Source organism: Urocampus carinirostris, chromosome 2 (genome assembly GCF_059441175.1).
Source record: "Urocampus carinirostris isolate Australia breed hairy pipefish chromosome 2, RoL_Ucar_1.0, whole genome shotgun sequence".
Lineage (NCBI taxonomy): Eukaryota > Metazoa > Chordata > Actinopteri > Syngnathiformes > Syngnathidae > Urocampus > Urocampus carinirostris.
In genome coordinates this window covers 11,309,808-11,331,588 of record NC_142350.1, presented here as the reverse complement: position 1 = coordinate 11,331,588, position 21,781 = coordinate 11,309,808, and the positions used below count along the sequence as shown (strand labels likewise).

The 21,781-nt window shown below is 37.8% G+C and overlaps 2 protein-coding genes across 2 annotated transcripts in view; one reads left to right on the top strand and one right to left on the bottom strand.

Annotated features, from left to right (window-relative positions):
* Positions 1-21,781, top strand: part of ppt1 (palmitoyl-protein thioesterase 1 (ceroid-lipofuscinosis, neuronal 1, infantile)) — a 45,831-nt gene that overhangs the window by 10,533 nt on the left and 13,517 nt on the right. Inside the window, exon 2 of the mRNA XM_088328897.1 lies at positions 16,037-16,120. The gene's annotated coding sequence lies outside the window, so the exon portion shown is untranslated. The remainder of the gene's footprint in view (positions 1-16,036; positions 16,121-21,781) is intronic.
* Positions 588-20,783, bottom strand: LOC148371036 (four and a half LIM domains protein 3-like). The gene is made up of 6 exons (XM_088328898.1): positions 20,421-20,783; positions 12,943-13,115; positions 7,677-7,851; positions 5,690-5,859; positions 5,440-5,626; positions 588-4,352 (listed from the first exon to the last, which is right to left on the bottom strand). Exons 2-6 carry the CDS (start codon positions 13,096-13,098, stop codon positions 4,201-4,203), a joined length of 840 nt encoding a protein of 279 aa, XP_088185024.1. The 5' UTR covers positions 13,099-13,115; positions 20,421-20,783; the 3' UTR covers positions 588-4,200.

Sequence of the window (21,781 nt, the reverse complement as noted above, 5' to 3'; positions counted from 1 at the left end):
ATTTGACACCCCAGATAACATGTCATTATTTCTTTTACCCACTAAATCCGGCTAGAGTAAATAGAGAAGGTCGTGGTTTCATGAGTAAGCGTCTGGAAAATTCTCGAATCACCGCATTCCTCCTTATGACTAAGGCGACAAACACACAACGAGAAAAATCGAACAAGCTTCTCGATCGTGACACGCTAAGCCGAGCCAGATTCCTGAGACGCAACCGCCAGATAGTAATTATCATTTTTATTTTTTGTTGTCCTCTTGAGAGGAAATGGCAGTCTGTGGCCTGGAGGCGTTTTGTGTAGAAAATTGTCGGTTTCGGGTGACAAGTGAGAGGACGGGCTTTGTTTGGGACATTTCTTTGAAACTGCTTTTGCAAATCTGCACGAGTCGCGAAAACACAAAAAGGAGGAATGTTTTAGGAATGATGTCAAACTACGGTAAAGATTATTATAGCATTTATCACAGTATTTATCAACCTAGGAACACATTTTTTGGGGGGAAATAGTAAAATGTTAAAGAAAATCAGCAAATGCATTCACAAGATTTTTAAATTATTTTATTATTTCATTATTTTAGCTGTGCAAAAAAATGTAATCTGCTGCCTCTCAAGGACCCGTGATCACAAATTATCTCTCAGTGGAACACTTTTTTCTGTTTTGTTTTATTTTAGCAAAAAATAAGAAAATAATAACTTTATTGTCAAATATGCACAACATAAAGCACAGATGAATTTACTGCCTCTTCCCAGAATACAAAGAGGCAATAAAGATCGCACGATACAAAAAAAACAAAATAACCAATTAAAATCAGGCATAATTATATAGAAGTTATTTTATCTTTTTTTGCAGTGAATTTTTAAACAGCTCATCTTGTTTTTCTGGAAAATAACAAAGGGGACAGGGAACACCCTGAACTGTTGGCTGGCTAGTCACAGGGCAAACAGAGATAGACAACTCACTTACTCATACACATCTAGGGACAACTTGGACAGGCCAATAAACCTGACATGCATGTTTTTGTAATGTGGGAGGAAACCCATGTAAACACCGCGAGAACATGCAAACTCTGCACAGGGAGGCCACGGTAGCTTGAATTGACCTCTGTACCTCCGCACCATGGGTCTGTGTGCTCAACACCCCTCTGCCGTGCCTCTGCCAATTGTATAAAAAAAATGAAAAACAAGATAGTATTTTGCTGCCACCTACTGACATGGATGAATCTTACAGTTACTTGGCTCATCAGTAGAAGAAAATTAAGATACTGAACAATGGCATGGTTTTTCGAAGATACAATTGGGCATCTTCCTGGGGACTTAATCCACATCCTAATTTCTAATAAAATATCTTGAGAGTCCGGAATGACATGACATGGCTCATATATGCTTTCTCTCGGGAGCAAACAAGTCCTGCTCTGCTTCAGTGCCTCAAACAAGGTCAAATATATTTCAAGATGAGGCCTGGGAAAGCAGACCCAGAAAAACAACACCACATGGCCCTTTAATTATTTATTTTTCATCTGGAGTCGATAATGACCCAAGGGCAATCAAGGTCATAAAAGGCGATGAAAAGCAGGAAATGGCAGGATGTTACTGTCACCACAGTGGGATAATGACGAAAAACCTCATTTTAATTGTTCGGATGACACCATTATGCGTAAATGATGTGTAAAAATAAAAAAAACACATGCCTTCCTTTTTTTACTACATAAGCTTGGAATCTTGACATCATGGTTCTGTTTTCACAAATGGGACAGGGGGTGCTGAACTGTAAATATTTATATGCTCTAGTCAGGCAATTGTAAGAGTCAGTTCGCATGGGAGCCCTACATTAAGGGATGAAACGTGGGAGGGGTTAAGTCTTGTGCAAGTCTTAGTTGTCTGTTTTTTCAAGAATTTTAATAAAATGTTTTCTTCTTACATAAAAAAGTGAACATACAGAAATACAACAAATAGTCTTCACAAAAACATTACTGCTCTATGTTGGCGCGTTTATCACTAGTATACTCTCTTGAAACAACATATAAGCATGCAACTTTTCTAACGTAATGTTATCATTATTATACTCCAACAACGCTAATTGTTAAACACAAACTGCAATGAGCTCACATAAAAAAAGTTATTTGATTATCTTATATTTTGTACGGGAAAATACGACAGTTTGTACGGGCATGGAGCCGTGGAGGTTGACAGGTAGGCTGTCCGTAAGTATGAACTGTATCCTTATTACTTGAATGAGTGAAGACCTTTGTTTAGGGTAACGTTCTGTTCAAAATTAAGCTCTAATGTTTGAATTGTTGTTAAAAAATACTGCGTACGGTAATTGTTCTGCCTTTGAGAAACATATAGAGTGGTCTTCCAGTGCACTCTTGGGGTTAAAAAGTTAATTGTTTGTTGCTGAGATTAATTTTACTGGTGAAACCACATGTTCAAATGTTAATCTATGTTCTATGAAATACATTTCGTTCAATTTAGATGTATTTATTAGATTTTTATGCAAGCATAGCTCTGACTATGATTTTAATTCCACTCGCGTCATAGTCTAGTGCACTTTATAAATAAGAAAATATATCACAAAAGACTTTTTTGTGAATGTGCCTTATAATCTGGTACGGCTTACAGTCTGAAAAATACAGTAGTGTAAACAAATTAAATTAGGTTTATGTGTGTGATTTGATGATATATTTTGATAATATTCAAAGTCTGAGGAAAATCCGTATAGAAAATATGCGACCCAACCAATGGCAAAAATTGAGAATATGTGTTAGCCATTATTAAAGTGCCAGTGTGTAAATTAGAATTAGAATAGCGCATCAGAATATTCAGAAGTCCTACTTCCATATTTTTTGCGTGAGCAGAGAGAGATTTTAGCCAGCGATAAGACATGCCAGCTGGTGTTAATCCCTGTGCGCAACAACAGAAGACCGAGCAATCTAGATACACTGGGAGCAGCTGAAAAAAGCGATTAGCTGGAGTTGATCAGAGCTAATGGAAGTGGCTTACTTTAGTGGCTAGCAGGAAAAGCTACTAAAAAGGCCAGCAAAAGATCGATTTGTCAAGCGTCGGAACCCTGAATCCCTGAACTCGGCAACATGAGTGACTAGAGAAGGAAACAGTTAAATCATGTTGAAAATAACAAGACTGAATCACAAACTCAGAGACGTTAGATTGCATGATGAGCTGTGGAAATCGAGTGACAATTAAGTAGTAAGATTTATTTACACAAAGCAACTAAGAATAACAATAGCAGGGAGCTGTAGCCTGCAGCCAAATGGCTAACATTTGAGGCTAGAGAAGGAAACGGTAAAAAAACTCCAGATGCCTGAATTAAGGACATGGAAGCTGGTGTTAATCTCTGAGAGTGGCAAAGAAAAAAAGAGCCAAGTGGATACAGCCAGAGAGGCTGAAAAGAATGAATAGCCGGAGTTGGTCAGAGGTGTTGCAGGTGGCTTATTTAGCAGCTAGTGGGAGAAGCTACCAATAAGACCAGTAAAAGCTTGCAATAGCAAACCAGATTTCTCAAGCGTCCAACACAAATAGCAAGAAGCCAAAACCTGCAGCAAAGTGACTTACATAACTGGCTAGAGAAGGAAACTGGAAAACGGATCAGAAATGCCCGAATCACGGAAATTGGTGACCATCACATGCAGGGCGCAGCTTTGGAAAGTCATTGGCTGTTGAGTGGTTAAAGCCTCGCTGGGGCAAGTTACTTTCACAAAATCGTCACCAAGGCTTCTGTGGTAGTAAGATGTTGGCAAATATGTTGGCCTTTACAAAGGGCATGTATAATATAGTGTAAATACATTTTTTTTATACCTATGAGTCTTTGAAAATGTGTCTGAGATGGTACATGTGTTTTTTGACTTATTATTTCATTCAATAGTGTTTTATTCATATGAAGGAAATGTTTCAACACCACTAGATGGCGCTATGTAATACACACTGGGGTTTTAGGCATGAATTGACATGTAATAAGAAACTAAGGAAAAACTGAAATATAATACTGTTAGACATGTAATGCTGAAAAGGCTTGTTTTTCCCCTTTAAAATCTGTTTTTTTGCAAAAACACTATTCAATACTATTCAAACACTATCTGCTACAAAATTACTTAAAAAGACAATGTTTACTTTTAGCATACAAATAAAGACAATTAATTATTTTTGCTGATTTTTGTGATGCAGTGGTGTCGGTTCGGAAATGGGTCGATTCAGTCGTCATTGTTGCAGTCCGCACACAGAATGTTCTGGCGGTCAGGGAAAAAGCCAGAGCCGACCAGGGAAACGGAGCAGCGGGAGCACTTGAAGCAAGGCTGGTGCCACTGGCGCTCCTCGAAAGAAACGTATTTTCCGTCGCCGAAACCTGTCAAGACACCGTTGATATGTAAGGACCGGAATTGCAGGGGGAAAAAAAACACATAAGAAAATACAAATCACATATCATTTTAAATAATGCTTATATTAATAATAAAAAAGTATATACAAAAAAAAAAAAATCATTAAATAAAAACACTTTAATTTCAGAATTACAATTTTATGCTGCAAATGGCCACTTTTGGAGGACGCCTAGACATATCCTTAGATAGTGATCAACTTTTCAGGCTATTGTCCCAGCTGTTTTTCAGCTAAAATGGCCCATGCTACATTCAACTGCAGGCATGTGATTGCGAAAAGAAAAATCAGGCAGGAATAAAAACCTTCTATTTGTGTGAGTGTTAGATTACTCAATGTTATTAGCGCTTGCAGTGATTATTTCAGTTTGGGGCAAAACTTGAGAGCATTACATTTAAAATGAGACCAAATCTGTCCATATTCTCCCAATGGTTCAAGAACAGCATTCAATTTACTTTGGGTGCGTCTTGGATTGGGATTTAAGTAAATTATACAGGATTGTAAAGGGTTTAAGTAGCGAAAAGTGGTAGTATAACACGTAAAGCGTTAGTGTTGGTGGGTATGCAAAGGAGAGTTGATCAAAAAAGCGAAGCTAGTGTTCGTGATAGGAATGAGTGGAGAGGTGTTGTAAAAGGATAGTGGGATGTTTGGGCGCTTTCTAAGGGATGGACAGGGCACCTGTATGATGCGGCAGGGGTAAACCAGTGAAAGCTGTCGGGCCCTGCTGTCTAACAAAAGAGTGTGTTGTGTCACCCTGACCCGAGTGACATGGCCGCTTTCTGGTGTCCCATTTCATCTGGAGGAACGAAAGCATGACCAACTTAGGTGCCGAGGTGCCTAACTTGTTTGGGTGTTTGGGCATTTGGGTTGGCCATGGTCCAAAAATGTTTGTGTTTTTTTTTTCCCCTTTTATCTTCTTTGTTATTGTATGTGTTTGTCTTGCTGTCGGTCACCCCTCTTGAGGGATATGACCAAGGTAGATAAATAGATAGATAGTCCCAAAAAAACCAACATAAGCGCTGTAGATCAGCACCATCATTATCCAGGGCTTCACCAACCTGTGATAGCCGTGTTGCAGCCAGCGCACTTTTTGGCATAGAGGGTGCTAAAGCACTTGACACAGTACGGTTTTTCCCCCTCGGAGGTGAAAGGTTGTCCGGCCAGCATGCTCTTGCAGCCCGTGCAGAGGAAGCACTCTTTGTGCCACACCTCGTCCCTGTAGGTCACCCCTCCTTTGGTCAGAGCCTGCCAGGCAACAAAACATTTCCTGGTCATCTCTGCAACATTCGAGCAAAAAATAGGTGTCACCTTGTCGCAATGCCGGCATCGAGGCGCGAATCGGCCTTCGTAGCATGGCACGCAGTAGTAATCGTTTTTATCGGGAATGAAGGCCTCCGCAGCAATAGACTTGCCGCAGCCTTGGCAAACGAAGCAATCTTCGTGCCACGTGCAGCCGCTGTACTCCAACATTTTCGATCCTGCCGGAGAAGGACAAAAGGAAATTTCTAGGGATGCATCTAAATTTCGGTACCGAGATGTTTTCTGATCAACGGTGCATTTTTTATTTTGCCTGAAATAAAAATAAGGCCGAAAAAAGGTTTCAGAAAAACGATGTTGTCAAAGGTGAGGCGAGCCATGTGAGGCTGGCTTTTGCTAGGGCCGGGGTTTTTGCACTACGCCGCTTGTTTTTGCTCATAAAGGCGGAGCTTTACCAACTATTACCAACAAGTCATATTCTGGTAATTTTAAGGCATTTAAAAAAATTTTTTTTAAAAGAGTTTTCCTTTTTTTTCATGTTTACCTCTTTCTTTTCCTTGTTACTCATTTTTCCCTTTTTTAAAAATATTTTTCCCTTTTTGCCCTTTCTTTTTTGCTTTTCACCTTTTTTCTATTTTCCTTTCTTTCTCTCTTGTATCCCTTTCTTCTTTTATTGTGTGCTTTGATTTCTTCCTTTTTTGCTTTCCCTTTTTCCTTATTATTCTTCTATTCTTTTTTTTCTTGCTTTTTATCATTTTTCAAACATTCATAAAAAAAATGACTTCCATGTTAGACGCTCGCAAGACTTTGGCTAATGTTTACATTCTAGCACTACGGCGCTAACCATCCACAGTTGAGCGGTATTGATTCATAAACTCGTACTTTGTTGTAACATTCAATCCATTTCTACCCGAAGTCCGTTGGTCTTTGCTAAGCTACGTGCAATAAAAATTGAATTTAATATTAGTTTACTATGGCAAAAATACATTAGGTTGCACCAACTAACACACCATCATCATTATCATTACTTATTAAAAAGGAAGAATTTATTAAAAGTAAGTAAAATCGGCTTTTAGTAATATGCTTCATTTTTATCTTTGATTTAATTGAATTGTTATTCTACAACATGGCTAATAGGCAAGTCAGTAGTACCAAATAAATGTGTTGAATTATTTTTGTTTTAAATGTATTTGTTGTTATTTAGTTCTGTGTTGTTTTGGCATTATGGCCAAGCAATATCGGATTTCGGTGCATCCCTAGAGATCTCTGATCATTATCTTTGCGTGTCATCCGAAGTTGAAAATACACGATTACTCGAGACGATGGGTGAACCTGTTTTGCGGTTGTCGGACACCATTTGCCACTTCCTGGTATGAGTTACGAGTTGAACAATATATTCTCAGCTAGTGTGTGGATCCAATTATACTTAATTATTACTAAAATGATTATTTGTTCAATGCAAACGTGTCATTGTTCAATTATTTGTTCTGCACTACTCCACTTTTGAATAGAATTAGAATCGTCTTTATTTTCATTGATATCAACGTTTTGAAACATTATATGCAAGGAGATTAGACATGGCACTTCAGTATGAAACATGTTATATAGAAGAGACTTTCAAGATGAAAAAAGATAAGACTGTCCAGGATGAATAGGCCAAAAAAATACAACATAATGCTTATAAAACTGGCCTAAGTTATAATAATAATAATAATAATAATAATAATAATACAATGAAGAATAGTGCATTGCAACAATATTTTTAAGTGACTTGTAGCACCTCCTAGAGGATGGCAGGTGGTGGGATCTGTCTCTTATAACTAAGGGTGTCCCGATGAAACTTTTTCACTTATGATACAATACTGATATTGTATTTTCTCATACCAATGTGATACAATCTGAAATCGGGAGGAATACTCAAAGACTGACACTACAACCTCTATTCTAAAGGTCAGAAGCTTTTCTGTCCATTCCAAGCTTGCAATCTCAAGCAATCGTTCATCCTTCTGCCGGTATCATTTAAAGTTGGATATCTCACCAGGCGTGACTTTCTTGTCGCAAACCACGCACTTGGAGGAGAACTCGTTGCTGTAACACTCGCTGCAGACTAGGGCGTCATCCTGATTGGTGAAGGGCTCGCTGGCTAGTGAACGTTGGCAGAGCCTGCAGCGGAAGCAATGGTCGTGGTAGTGCTGCTCGTTGTAGAAGAGCTCCTGCAGGGTGAAATTGCGTTTTTACAAGCGTCGCAGCCGTGGTTGCCATGGAGATTTAAAACGTCACATAAAAACCACTAGTGAAAAGATTATACTAAGTCTGTGTGTTCAACCAGCACTACTTTTTGTGGTGTGCCTTGGGCAAGTGCAGCTTGGCTGAACCTATCCCTTTCCAGGTTGTTTATTTTTCGTTGGTTTGCTCCCCCGCATGTAACAGATAGTACTGGTCTAAAAAGGATTTAATTAACTCATTGCCAGCTTATTCAAAAGACAATGGAGGATGGATGTCAAAAGGCATCAATTGCATTGGATTTAAAAGGGGTCCTTAACCTTGATTTCCCAGTCATTGCCAGGGAAAGAGTTCAAAACTTGTAAAGTTTGAGTTTTTATTCTGCAGTGTGGTATGAATACAATTTAGTTCAAAATAAATTACTTGACATTTTGATTACAAAAATAAAATACTTTTAAACAAATTAGACACAATTACTTAAGCCAGGGCCAAACTTGTGCGAGAAAATGGTCGCTCCTTAGTACAATGTAGAAAGTTTCACTGGTAAATTAAGGGAGAATATGTAGTATAAGATAAATACTAAATAAGGGTCTCGGTTTCTAAAAAATATGATCTTTTTTTGTTGGGGGGTTGCAATGGGGTGAGTCTGTTTTGTATAGAAAACCACCAAAATATCACATTTTAGGAGGAATGTTTTTAATAAGTTAAATCTTTAAAAAAATAAAAAAGAGAAAAAGATACCTCATGCATTTGTTCTAATTATTCAAAACAATATTGTTTTTTCTTAATATTTTTTTTCTACCGTTAAATACTATACAATGTCCCTTTAAAGTTATTTAATGAATGGAATGTTTTTATTAGAGGTTTTCTAGTCGATTCTGCCTAACTTCACCCAGATATGATATATATGAGCGGCGCAGTGGTTAGCGCGTTTGTGGCACCGTTCTGAGGTCATGAGATCAAGCCTCCTGTGTGGAGTTTGCATGTTCTCCCCGTGCTTGCGTGGGTTTCCTGCGGGCACTCCGGTTTCCTCTCACATTCCAAAAACGTGTATGTTAGGTTAATTGGCCGGTCCAAATTGTCCCTAGGTGTGAATGAGCGACCGAATTGTCTGTCTCTATGTGCCGTTCAACTGGCTGGCAACCAGTTCAGGGTGTCCCCTGCCCACTGCCCGAAGACAGCTGAGATGGGCTCCAGCACCATCGTGACCCTACAGAGGATAAGCGGTGCAGACAATGGATGAATGGATGTGTGTGTAATATATATATATATATATATATATATATATATATATATACACACGTATACATACACACACACACACACACACACACACATATGGCAGCACGGCGGCGCAGTGGTTAGCGTGTGTGCGGCACAGTTCTGATGTCTTGGGAACCTCCTGTGTGGGTTCAAATCCAGCTACCGGACTTCCTGTGTGGAGTTTGTATGTGTCCTCCTGTTTTTGTATGTTGAATAAGCGAGCGAGTTGTCTGTCCCTGTGTGCCCTGCGATTGGCTGGCAACCAGTTCAGGGTGTCCCCTGCCCACTGATTGCTGAGATGGGCTCCAGCACCCCCGCGACCCTACTGAGGATAAGCGGTGCAGCTAATGATGAAATGAGATGAGATATATATATTTATATATATATATATATATATATATATATATATATATATATATATATATATGTATAAAAATGTTTTTATATACTTTCCTTTTTTCAAAAACCCAGCGGCCCTAGTGAGAATAAGAATCTGTTTTTAAAAAACTAAATCTTATTTCTATGTTTTGCAGCCCAGAACAGCAAAATTTTGAGATGAAATTTGAACAAACTTATAGTAAAAATGTTTTCTAAATATGATAACATGAAAATGAACAAAATGAGCAAGAATATCCATCAATAGCACTGAAATCATTTGGCTTGGAATTTTTTTTCCTTCTCCTTTATTTTCCCCCCAAAGATTTCCCTAGTATTTTTGCAATGTAAAAAAAACAATAAATCACTCGGGCCTATGGCAAAAACACAACAGTCGCGTGTTTCTGTTTTTTTTGTCTTCCTGCTGCTCGTGCTTCAGTTCAGCAGCAGTTCATTTTTTGATAAATGGAAGCCGTTGCAAAGAAGGCAAAAACATGATTTTACAACTACAAAAATAAAGGCGAGGGAGAGAAAAGGATGAGGAATTCGTCTTGTGAGCGGTCTTGAGGGCCAAAGTAAGCAGCTGGGTAATTTACTGTCGCTCCCTCACAGGGAGCTCATGATTCACAGGACACTCGTGGCCTTCCTGACATTTGCGGGTGTTTTCTTGGGAGGTTTCCATGGAAATAAGGAGGGATGCTGCGAGTGCGGACCTCCCCAGAGGCTGATGTTGAGAGGACTTGCCGTTCTGTTAAGTGCTTATTAGGCTACTTGAAAGTTTCACTCTTGAGTGAACGAAAATCCAAATTGGGTAGGAAATGGACTGGTTATATATATAGTGTATATGTACGGTATAATGTGTATATATGTATAGTACAGAGGGACACAATTATAAGGGGTCTTAACTCATTCAATGCCTGATATTTTTCTCAAATTCGAAGAGCTTGTGCCAGCCAATTTTTGCCATTTTGACTCAATTTTGAAGGCCTAAAGAAAATGTAGTTACATAGCCACATAGGCAAAGGAGATGTCAAAAGAAAGCTTGACTTCTGAGAAAAACAGCTTTTTGTAAAAGGATGCCTTTCAAGAAGAATTTTCACTTCTGTGCTTTTTTTACATTTGTGATTCCTCTTAAAACTAAACAATGCTTTCCATATACACAAGGGGACTTTGCTTGCGTAATAACATTTTATCGTGAGAACACGGGACTGATGCATGAACTATGCATAAACTTCATGTCACCATGGCGATCCTGTCCCCTCAGGCGACCGTGTTTCTGCAGACATGCATGAAACGTCCTCCCTCTCTGACAAGACGATGACCATGGGACTTTGTCGTCTTTTTTTGAAAAGAATAAGCTCGGATTAGAAGTTAACTTCCTATTACTATTTGTCCATATGTCGAGATTATCATTAAACTGCTTGACTACACAAACCGCCTACACAAACACGTTTGCTGAAAAAAACGGAAGCAACTCTAGGAAATGATTTATCATACTGAAATCATTCCCAGAGGCTTGATACGTACCAGTGATGGGTGCACCAAACCCTTTATAATAATAGTTTTTTTTTTTAATAAAACATGAAAAATGTATTTTTACTTTGTGGCACTCAGGGACAATGCTTCTGTAAACGGATGTATACGCTATGGCATTGAAAGAGTAAAAACATCTGTACAGAAATCAGATTTTAGAGGGACTTTCTTTCTGTTTGGGCATTTTCAGGTTACTTAATAGTTTCAGTCTATGGTAAAAATAACCCGAATCGTGTCAAAAATGCACTGTGTTTATTCTTAAGTGGATTCTGTTTTTTACAACCTATTAGCCTTCGGTTTGTTGCTTATCAGGTTACTTGATATTTTTACTCTCTTGGGAGAAAATTCATCTAAGTTCATTAAAATTTGACTGCCTGGCTTAATGTTATTTAAAACATAAAAATAAATACACAAATACAAATAAATTAATTCAAACACCACAATCTAAGTCAGGCGTCTCCAATCTTTTTCAAGCTGAGAGCTACCAGCTTGGTAGCCTAGATGGTAGGGCACCCGCTCCAAGACTGGGAGGTCGCTGGTTCAAGCCTCGGCCTAGTCAATTAAGACTTACAAAATTGGTACTCATTGCCTCCCTGCCTGGCGCGCGGCATTAAGGGTTGGAATTGGGGGGTGTTTGTCACCTAATGACTCCCAACACAGCAGTTTGGTCTAAAATGGCAGCGCTCTGTTTGGCTGCGGCTGCATCAGCTCGCTACAGTTTAACTGTACGGGTCGGGTGTATCGACATTTTGTTCTGTGTGCACGGTTACAAAGAATGACAATAAAAGTAAATTATTCTCTTCTTGTTACTAATTAGAGCAAAGGTCATCCAGTTGGATATGCATTTGTAAATAAACAACTATAATAGTTCGGGGCATCCCCTGCCCACTGCCCGAAGATAGCTGGGTAGGGCTCCAGCCCCCCCTGCGACCCTACTGAGGATAAGCGGTGCACATAATGGATGGACGGATGGATACTATATTGTTACCATGTTGATTACTGGACGTAGGGTCAACTCTTAAAAATGTATTCTATTAAAAAAATCACAATGACCCAGCACTGGCGAGCTATTTTCAGAACAGGTCCGCGGGGACCTTAGCGGTCCTGAGGGGACCTCATGGTGCCCACAGACGCCAATTTAGAGACCCCTGATGTAAGGGTTTTTAATAAGAAAATCTGATTTTATTATTGTCTTATCTATTTGATTTTGGGTTTCTTTGAAAAAAAAAAAAAAAATTATTGTTTAAAAAACAAGCTACCGGTAGTATTATTAAGAGATGCCTTAAACAGACCAGTTGTTCAGAGTTATTTTACAAAAAATATACTCAATACTTTTAGGCGTCTTTAATACAAAATGAACAACGGTGTCTAAAAAGATAAAAAGTATATTTTGGAGTTGGTGTGGGTTTTTTAATTGAAAATCACATAAATATTACAAATGTTTGGTGTTGTCTTAAAGGTTTTGGTTAAATCAAAATTATCCAACATTTACTGTTGTTTTTATACAAAAAAATCTCCATTTATGTAGGGTTGGTCAATTTAAACAATTTTCTTTTATGTTGGTATGCGAAAGCCGACTTGATTTTTAGGGTCGTTTAAGACAAAACAAATCAAATTATTTGGGTGTTGTTTTAACACAATAGGTTAGAGGGGTTTGACTTGCTAAAAGTGACATTTTTTTTTTTTTTTCGTTCTAAACCACTACAGCTGGCTTACAGGCAAATATTTGCGGTTGGTTTAGCAAAAAAGCCCATTTTCTTAACCCCTTATAAAAATTAAACAGCGTTTCACGCAAAACAACTCAAGAAGTTTGTGAAATTACGCCAGGAAGGGGATCGGTTCTTGCGCTAAACCGACTCAACTGTCATTAAAGTTTAATACAACCTAAAATTGACGGAAATTCCGCTTACTTTGGCATTATGAGTGATGATTTCTTTACATTCCTGGCAAGTGTTAGCATACAAGCGATCGTAGCAGGGAATGCAGTGGGCCTGGCCCTCCACCTGAATGTATTTGCGTCCATAAAGGGACTCGTCGCAGTTCTTGCAGTCGAACCGATCGCTCATGATGTCAAGATGACCCCCTGCCGACAAAAAAATAGTCTGTTTAGCAAACATCCTGTGTAACGAGAAGGCAAAGGGAGGAGGATAGGGTTCAAGGGAGTTGGTCAAACATGGAGATAGAAGGAAATGAAAGGAAGCTTCAGATTTTTGGATGAATCAACAGAAGTGAGAACGATATACAGAGGCAATATTAATCAGTTTAAGATGAACACTGTTTTTGGAATATCCAGTCACCAACTTATTTGAGTGTGTTTAAGTCTATATAGTATATATACTGTAGTATTTTAAAAGCTAAAAAAAAAAAATCCATCGGCATCATTAATAAAAAATGCTTTGCATTAAGTACTTAGCGCGTCCGCGGCACAGTTCTGAGGTCAGGGGATCAAACCTTACGGTGCGGAGTTTCCATGTTCTCCCCGTGCTTGCGTGGGTTTCCACCGGGCACTCCGGTTTCCTCCCACATTCCTAAAACATGTATATAAGGTTAATTGGCCAGTCCCTATTGTCCTTAGGTGTGAATGAGCGAGTAAATTGTATGTCTCTGTGTGCCCTGCGACTAGCTGGCAACCAGTTCAGGGTGTCCCCTGCCCACTGCCCGAGGACAACTGAGATGTGCTCCAGCACCCCCGCAACCCTACTAAGGATAAGCGGTGCAGATAATGGATGGACTTTGCATTAAAAGCTAGCCATGTGTTAGCCTTTATTAGACCCAATTGGTTGGCTAAAAACTTCTTAAAGTAATATTTTTTGAGTCACCACTGCTAGCCAAAATGTGAAACTTAGTTAAGTTAGATACTAGCCATGTGTTAGCTTCTTTTAGCCACATTCCGGCTAGAAACCTCTTCAAGTAATCATTAAGTAAGATAGATAGATAGATAGATACTTTATTCATGCCCTAAGGGAAATTCACACTTCCAGCAGTATTCTTGTGTTGAAAATAAAACAATAATAAGTAAAAGGAATATAATACATAAATACCCAATGTAACGTGTTGATATAGAGTATTTAAATAGCGCTACATAAAATACACACTGTAATAAAACATGCAATGTGGAGGTGTGGTTTTATGTGGGCTTTTACTCCCCCGGGTGGAGTTAAAGGGCCTCATGGCATGAGGAAGAAATGATCTCCTCAGTCTGTCCGTGGAACAAGACTGTGACAGCAGTCTGTCGCTGAAGCTGCTCTTCCGTTTGGAGATGATGCTGTGTAGTAGATGTGATGAATTGTCCATGATTGACCGCAGCTTTTTCAGTGCCTGTCTCCCAGCTACAGTTGTCAGGCTGTCCAGCTCTGTGCCCACAAAAGAGCCCGCTTTCCTCACCAGTTTATTAAGACGAGAGGCATCCTTCTTCTTGGCGCTGCTGCATTTGTAGGAGCTTTTTGCAGATGTTGAAGGATGCCAGCCTTCTGAGGAAGTACAGTCGGCTTTGACCTTTCCTGCATAGAGCTTCTGTGTTGGCAGTCCAGTCCAGTTTATTGTCCAGCTATATACCCAGGTATTTGTAGTCACTGTTAGCCCCTTTTAGTCCCATTTATTGTCTTATAATTTATTTTAGTAATTATTTAGCCTGAGTCAAAACTATTAGCCAAACTTAAAACCATATCCCATTTGAGGCTAGCCGTTGTTAGCCTATTTCGACAACATTTGTTTGTTTAATCATTTGGCCTGAGTCAAAACTAACAGCCAAATCTCAAAAGCACTTTGTGTTAGGCGCCCGTCATATTTTGGCCTCTTTAAAACTACATTTTGTCGGCTAAAGTAATCATTTAGTCTGAGTTACAACTATTATAAAAAACATGGAACATCACATTAAGTGCTAGCCATATATTAGCTTATTTTAGCCACATTTGGTTGGCTAACAGCCTTGGTTAAGTAATCATTTAGTCTTGAGTCCACACTTTTAGCCAAAACTTGAAACAACCTCGCATTAAAGATAAGCTATTGTCAGTCTATTTTAGCCAGGCTTGGGCTAAAAATATCTTAGAGTTATCATTTAGCCCGAGTCCCAACCTTTAGCCAAACAAGAAACCAGATTGCATTAGATGCTAGCCATATTTTTGCCTCCTTCAGCCACATTTGATTGGCTATTGACAGCTTAAAGTAAACTTTTAGTATGAGTCACAACATTAGCCAAAACTCAAAACCACATCGCCTTAAAAGCGAGGCATGTGTTATCCTTTTTTTAGTTATGTTTGGTCTAATAACAAGGGAATCGCTTAACCTGAGAGACAACTTCAAGCCAAAACCCGAAACCACATCCGTTTGGTAACCCTAAGTTAGCTGCTAGAAACTCCTCGGATGGCTATTACCCTCCTTAACACTGTCATATTTTAACCTTTATTGTACTTCCAAGAATTAGGAAATAGTAGTATTGTTCGCAATCTTAGCAACCAGATAGCCTCAAACCAGAATGTTTGGGTTATATCGCTGGAATTTTAGCCTCTTTTCACAACATTTGGTCCGTTAGACTGCCAATATAACTTCAAATTGTGTCCCCGACATCTGCCGCTGGTGGTTTTATTTCAGGTTTTTTTTTATTGTCTTAGCAATTTTTCACCTAATTTGGTCACATTATGTTGTTGTCACTCTAAAAGCTGAAAAACTAAACGGCTTAGAAAATGTCCCTTGTGGAACAAAGAACGATCCGATCCTCCCTTTACTGCCTCACTGGAAGCGATGACACAACCCAGAGCTCACAAACAAGCGACGGCCTCTACGATTTTTCGGAAAATAAATTTAACGGTTTGTTATGAATAATGATCATCCGTGAAAATGTTTCCTGCTCCCGAGCGTCGACCTTCCGTGGTGTGTAAAGAACTCATCTTTTACATCTAGTTTACATACCGTGTGTCAGCACAGCCGTCAAATGTAACAACAAATGATGAAACTGTATCAGATAAACACACAGGGACTAAGATAAACATAATTTCTTCTTCGTAGGATGCTGGAAGGAGCTCGTTCCAGGAACTGCTCAGATACCAACAATGCTCGGTCTGAATTGTTTTCTATAGAAAACAAAACTTGGTAAGTCCAAACATTCCATGTCTGTTTTGGGGTCAGTCCGACTTCCCCCTAAAAATGTCTAAAAACGTCCCGGTTTTCCATTCATCATTGGACAACAATGGCTTTCCTTCCTGATGATCTTTTTTTTTCTCTTGTGTTTCTCGTCTTAATGTAGACACATTGTGTGGTTTGCAGCTGTTCTCTCAGCCCACCTGCTACTATTTATTTTATGTTTTGAACTTTTAGACAGGGACATTAAACAGCTGTGCATACAATTACTCTCCACATGAGAAAAAAAAAATCATGATAGTACTTTTTAAATCCAAAAATTATTTTTTTTTGTCCTTTTTTTGTATATAAACTTTTAATACTATTGAATTCCTATGCTTATTTTGATTTATTTCTATTTTAGAAGGAATGACATTTTTCTATTCATTTCCTTTGATTTTTTTAATGGGGTTAATCATTTATCTATTTATTTATTCAATAAGATACAAATTAATGTCTGTATTGATAGTTTTAGAACTTTCTTTTGTACTTGAAGCTGCATTTTTTTATTAAATTATGAATTTATTTGATTTATTTATAGATCTGTCAGTCTGTAAAGAAAAACAATGAATAATTTTGAAATATCAGCATTTACACTGTTGAGATGTACTTCACATTTTATATATATATATATATATATATATATATATACATGTGAATATTGGTCTTACATTTTTAGGTTATTTTTCATTTTCGCTTGAATATGTTTCTGTTTCTATATTTTTCAACTTTGGCACTTTAGGTCCTCTATACATATGTTTGACTAGTGAGCAACCCAAGGAAAATTTTGTTAGCTTATTGTTGATACATAAGACCTCATTTGAACATAAGGTGTAATTATTTGCATCTGCATTGTAAAGCTTTACGACCACGTTATTATTGCACGCTTCTCCGCGTGGAAAATATCAGCAGCACATCTCGGAACATTTTCCAAACATTGTGACGCTCGGAAAACGGCATGAGAGCATAAACTGGTTGGAAATGTGGAGGCCGTTTTCTTTTTCGAGGTAACAATCAACGCTTTTCTTCTGTTAACGCAACACACGCCAACTGACCCTGAGCGGGTACAGTTGCTAATAAAGTGGGTTTATAACCACCTCCCCACTTGAAACTGTTTCTTCTCAGTGGAATAGATTTGGAGGAGGTTTAACGGCGTTCTCCTGCTCGGTACAGTTCAAGTATTGTTTGGATCTCCACTTCCACACCCTTGACTTTGAGGTAGTGGTCGGGCAGGGAGGGGGTGGAGGGGTGAAAGGGAAAATTGATGGAAGAGCGCACACAATACTTGTGACCTGCAGAAGAGCCCGGCCTGCAGCTGTGGAGGAAAAGTGACACCCTAGGGTTTGCACAGAGTTAACAGTAAAAACAAAGAAACAAAGCAGCTCTATTGCGGCCGTCAGATGACTGCGCCACCTTTCATCCCCATGGCACAAAGACATTTAATGTGCTGTTGTTTTCCAACGCTCGATGCCACGGTCGCATGCGCCAATCAAGAATTGCAAGGAAAGTAGGGTACATTTTCTGTGGGTATTTTAGTATCTCAGTCACAGCCAGCCCGATAAACATTTGACGAATACAGTATAGCTTTTAGGGGAATGAAGGAGTTAATTTTTGTGAAAGGAAAGGAGAGGCAAGGCAAGGCAAGGAAAGAAAAGGAAAGGGAAAGTAACGAGAATGGAAAAGGGAGAGGAAATAAAGGAAAGGGGAAGGGAAGCAAGGGAGAAGAGAATAAATCAAACAAAATGAAAAGAGAAAGAATGGGGGAAGTAAGGAAATAAATGAAAAGAAAGGAAAGACGAAAGAAAGTAAAGAAAGAAAAGTGGAAAGCAAAAGAGAAAAAGTAAAAGAAAAGGAAGGGGGAAGGAAAGAAGAAAGAAAGGAAAGGAAAGAAAAAGAAAGAAAAGAAGGGAAAAATGAAGAAAAGGACAAAGAAGGGAGAAAAGGGAAAGGAGAGAGGTAAAGAAAAGGGAAAAAAACGAAAGGTAAATGGAAAAGAGTTAAAGAGAAGAGTTAAAAAAACAAAGCAGGAAGAAAGAAAAGGAAAGGGGGATAAGGGAAAGGAAAAAAATTGAAATTAAAGTTGAAATGGAAAGAAAGAGGAAAGAAGAAATGAAAAGGGAAAGAAAGGGAAAAGGAAAAGGGAAAAGGGGAAATGGGAAACAAAATTGGATGGCAAATATAAAATAAAAGGAAAAAAAACAATGAATAATGCAATGAAACCAGAATAATTAAAATAAATTCAAATAATTTTACTCTCATTACAATGATTATTACACAGAATTAACCAGAACAAGATTAGTAAAAAATAAACAAATGTATACATATTATTCGGAATTCAATACTCTATTATAAGTAAAGCAAAGAATATACTATATAAATGTATACATTTGTCTAGCATTAAATAGTCTCCTAAAACCCCAGTGTGTAATATTTGACCACTAGATGCCAATGTGTTGTGTGGTGCGAGCGACGGCCAGTTCCACACAGTGTGGTGTCTTGGAGCCGGACATACATGGCCTAAGTGTGGAGTCCACTGTGTACAAAAAAATTCAAATTTCTCAATCAATTTTTTTTTTTATAAAAACGAACACTGGTATGTATTTTTGCCAAGTATTTAAATGAAAGTCTTTATTTTTTACTTGAACGAATGTTTTTTTGTATCACTAGGAGGCACTAAATATTACACTCTGGCCCTTTAAAGGACAGAAATGTTTTCAGTAATGTGGAATTGTAGCTGAAAACTATAGATCCAATAAATACATTTTCCGGGACAGTGTCCCGCGAAATCGTATGCTTTCTATCTGGATTGCAATTGTAAGCCAGTTTTGCGCTGAAGAGCTTTCCGTGTCGGAGGTGTTTCGACTATAAATGGCAAAGAACGAAAGACAGACATCAAACTTACGCAAAAGAGGGGGTTGTGTAAACATCATTACTAAAACCTAGTCTGTTTGGGGAGTTGAAGAAAAAACATTCATATTTGTCACCTTTAATCACCGAAACTTGAGCTATGAGATCACCTGTCTATCTCTTATTATTTCTCTTGCCGGCCATAAAAAACGACATGACAACTTCCCCGTATTTTTAAATAGAATGATAATCTCCGTGGAAGATATTCTTTGGAAAATTGAGCAAACAGTGAGATTTGACATGTTGGAATATTTGGAGAAAAGTAACCTTAGAAGGGAAGGGGTGGCACCCACTTAAGAGACATGACATCATTTCTACTCACAAGTGATTCCGTTTCATGTCTGATCCCCAGCTTTCCTCTCGATAAAGGGCCAAACCCTGGCTCTAATATAACCCTTTAACTTGAGTAAACTCAAATCAGCTTTTAAGGATTATCTCACCGACTTCCAGTTAATAGACAAAGTTGTTTGAAGTTTTTTCACCTTGACCTAATTCAACCATAAGACTTTTTAACTTGAATTAAGGTTAACATGTGTTGAGTTAAAGCGTTAAAGAAGTCAACGCTGTAGTAGTATTTTTTTGGGCTATAGTAGTACTTTTGCATGTATCTGCTGAAGTACTTTTTAAGGATTTCCACATTAGTATTTTTTGTAGTATTTCTGTAGAACTTTTGTAGTTTTTCCTTCAGTATCTTTGGAATACTTTCATAGTGGTACTTTTGTCAAATGTCTTTTGTATTTTTGTTATATTACTTTAGTTGTATTTTTTGTAGCATTTCAGGAGTGATATTTCTATAGTAGTATTTTTGTATTATAGTATTACTGTCGGAGTATTTTGTTGTATTTTTATAGGTTTTTTTTTTCATTTTAAAATGAAAGCAAAATAATAAATTAGGTATCTGGTCTTAAGCACTAAATTTGATGTTCATTTTTGTAGTAGTAAAGTTACTACTACTACTACTGCTGCTACTGCCACTGTGGTTTTTGGACAATGGGAACAAAGTTGGCACCAAAAAACATTATTTACTATAATTTATACCGTCATTATATTATGACAGTCCGTTGAGACATTTTGTGATCCAGGTTTATACAAAGCTTAGTTGGGCGGGCCGGATGAAAAGCCTGCAGGGCCACATGTGGCCCACAGGCCGTAGTTTTCCCACCACTGATCTAAATGATATAATGAACATATATTAAGATATAAAATCTCTGTTTTCCTTTTCTCATTACCTTATGTGTGCAAGCTGAACTCGGTGTTAATGTAAAGAAGAAAAAAAGATTTGTACAATAACTTGAGAATTTCCTCTTAATACAAAATACAAAGTGTAGTCTATATTTTTAAAAAGAAATTAATCAATGACACTTACCTTTCTTTAAGCATCAGAAGCCGGTTCTTCCTCACTTTTAAAACCAGCTTGTTGTCCTATTGACAAAAAAGACAAATAATTAGAGTCCTGCGTGGGTTCCCGTGGGCTCCCTGACGCAGGGTTTGCACACTGCCTTTCGTGTAGGATGGTTGGGAAAAAAAGCATTCCCCTAACTCCGCCCCTTTTCTTTTTTTGCACTTTTTTGCCACTTGTAAAAGATACAACTTGTAGCAAATGGGCGCAAGTTTAGATGATTAAGTGTACAGAAGGGGGAAAAGGGCGTGTGAAAACTACAATTGCCACTTAAGTGAGTGTTTACTCTTATTGCAACAGGAGGCTGTGGGAGAATTCCTTAACAACGACCCAATTTTAAGTCATGTCTTAAAGTTGAGACTTAAAAACTTGGCTATGTTATTTAGATAAAGAATTTTGTTTTTCATTTCTTAAACATCTTCCATCGCATACAATGTACATGTTAAATGATGCTGCCATCTGCTGTCCTATGTCGAAAATTAGGTTATAGATGAGCTCTTATTTTGCAAAGAACAGGAAGTACAACTAACGGGGGAATTCGGTCGAGCCCTCATGAGCGGCATTTGCTAAATTAAATTAATCAGAATTATAAAACATATGTAAAAATAAAATACTAGATAAATTCTTACTGCAGTCTAGTGAGACGTAAAAAATTCATCTGAAGAAAAAAAATCACCGGTTTAAAGTTAGTATAAAAAAGAAGTATAAGGACTTAATACTCACAATGATGTCGTAATGGCGGCGTGTCGCAGGAATCAGGCAATCCGTGTATTTTTGAGCCAACTTTCTGGGTTATTATGAAGAACATGACAGCATTTTTGGGTTGTTTTACGTTAAGAAGCCTTTAAATGAATTATGTAAAAAAAAACTTTTTTTGTAGTTTTACTCAAAATTGCACATTTTCTTGCTTGTTTTGTACACCGAATCTCATTTTTTTAGCCTGATATAATGGAGGAGTCTTGAAAAATAATTGATCTTGTATTCTGTGATATTTTAAAAATACATGTATTTTGAAAGCTTTTAATACAATTTGTTACTCAAATAAACACTTTGGAGGTTAATTATTTTGTAAAATACCTTTAAAAAATAATTATGAGGAATTATTAATAATAATAATCGTATATTATTATTAACAAATAAATATTCTCAGTGTAAATTTTTGTTTTAAAATGAAACAACCTAATTGAGTCTCTTTTGAACAAGATAAGCCCAGGAACTGTTTCAAATAACCTATAGACTGTCTCAGTCCACTCCTGAGCCAAATTGTGTAATTTATGACCAAACTGTATTTTTATGGTACTGTATATAATGAAAGAAAACTTTACTCA

What these genes read in the sequence shown, in the direction of transcription:
- LOC148371036 (XM_088328898.1), bottom strand. Translation starts at nt 13,098, where the DNA reads ATGAGCGATCGGTTCGACTGCAAGAACTGCGACGAGTCCCTTTATGGA. An exon ending in TCATCACTCATAATGCCAAA is followed by an intron (nt 7,852 to 12,942) that starts GTAAGCGGAATT and finishes TTCACCCTGCAG; the next exon opens with GAGCTCTTCTACAACGAGCA. An exon ending in GATGCCGGCATTGCGACAAG is followed by an intron (nt 5,627 to 5,689) that starts GTGACACCTATT and finishes GTTGCCTGGCAG; the next exon opens with GCTCTGACCAAAGGAGGGGT.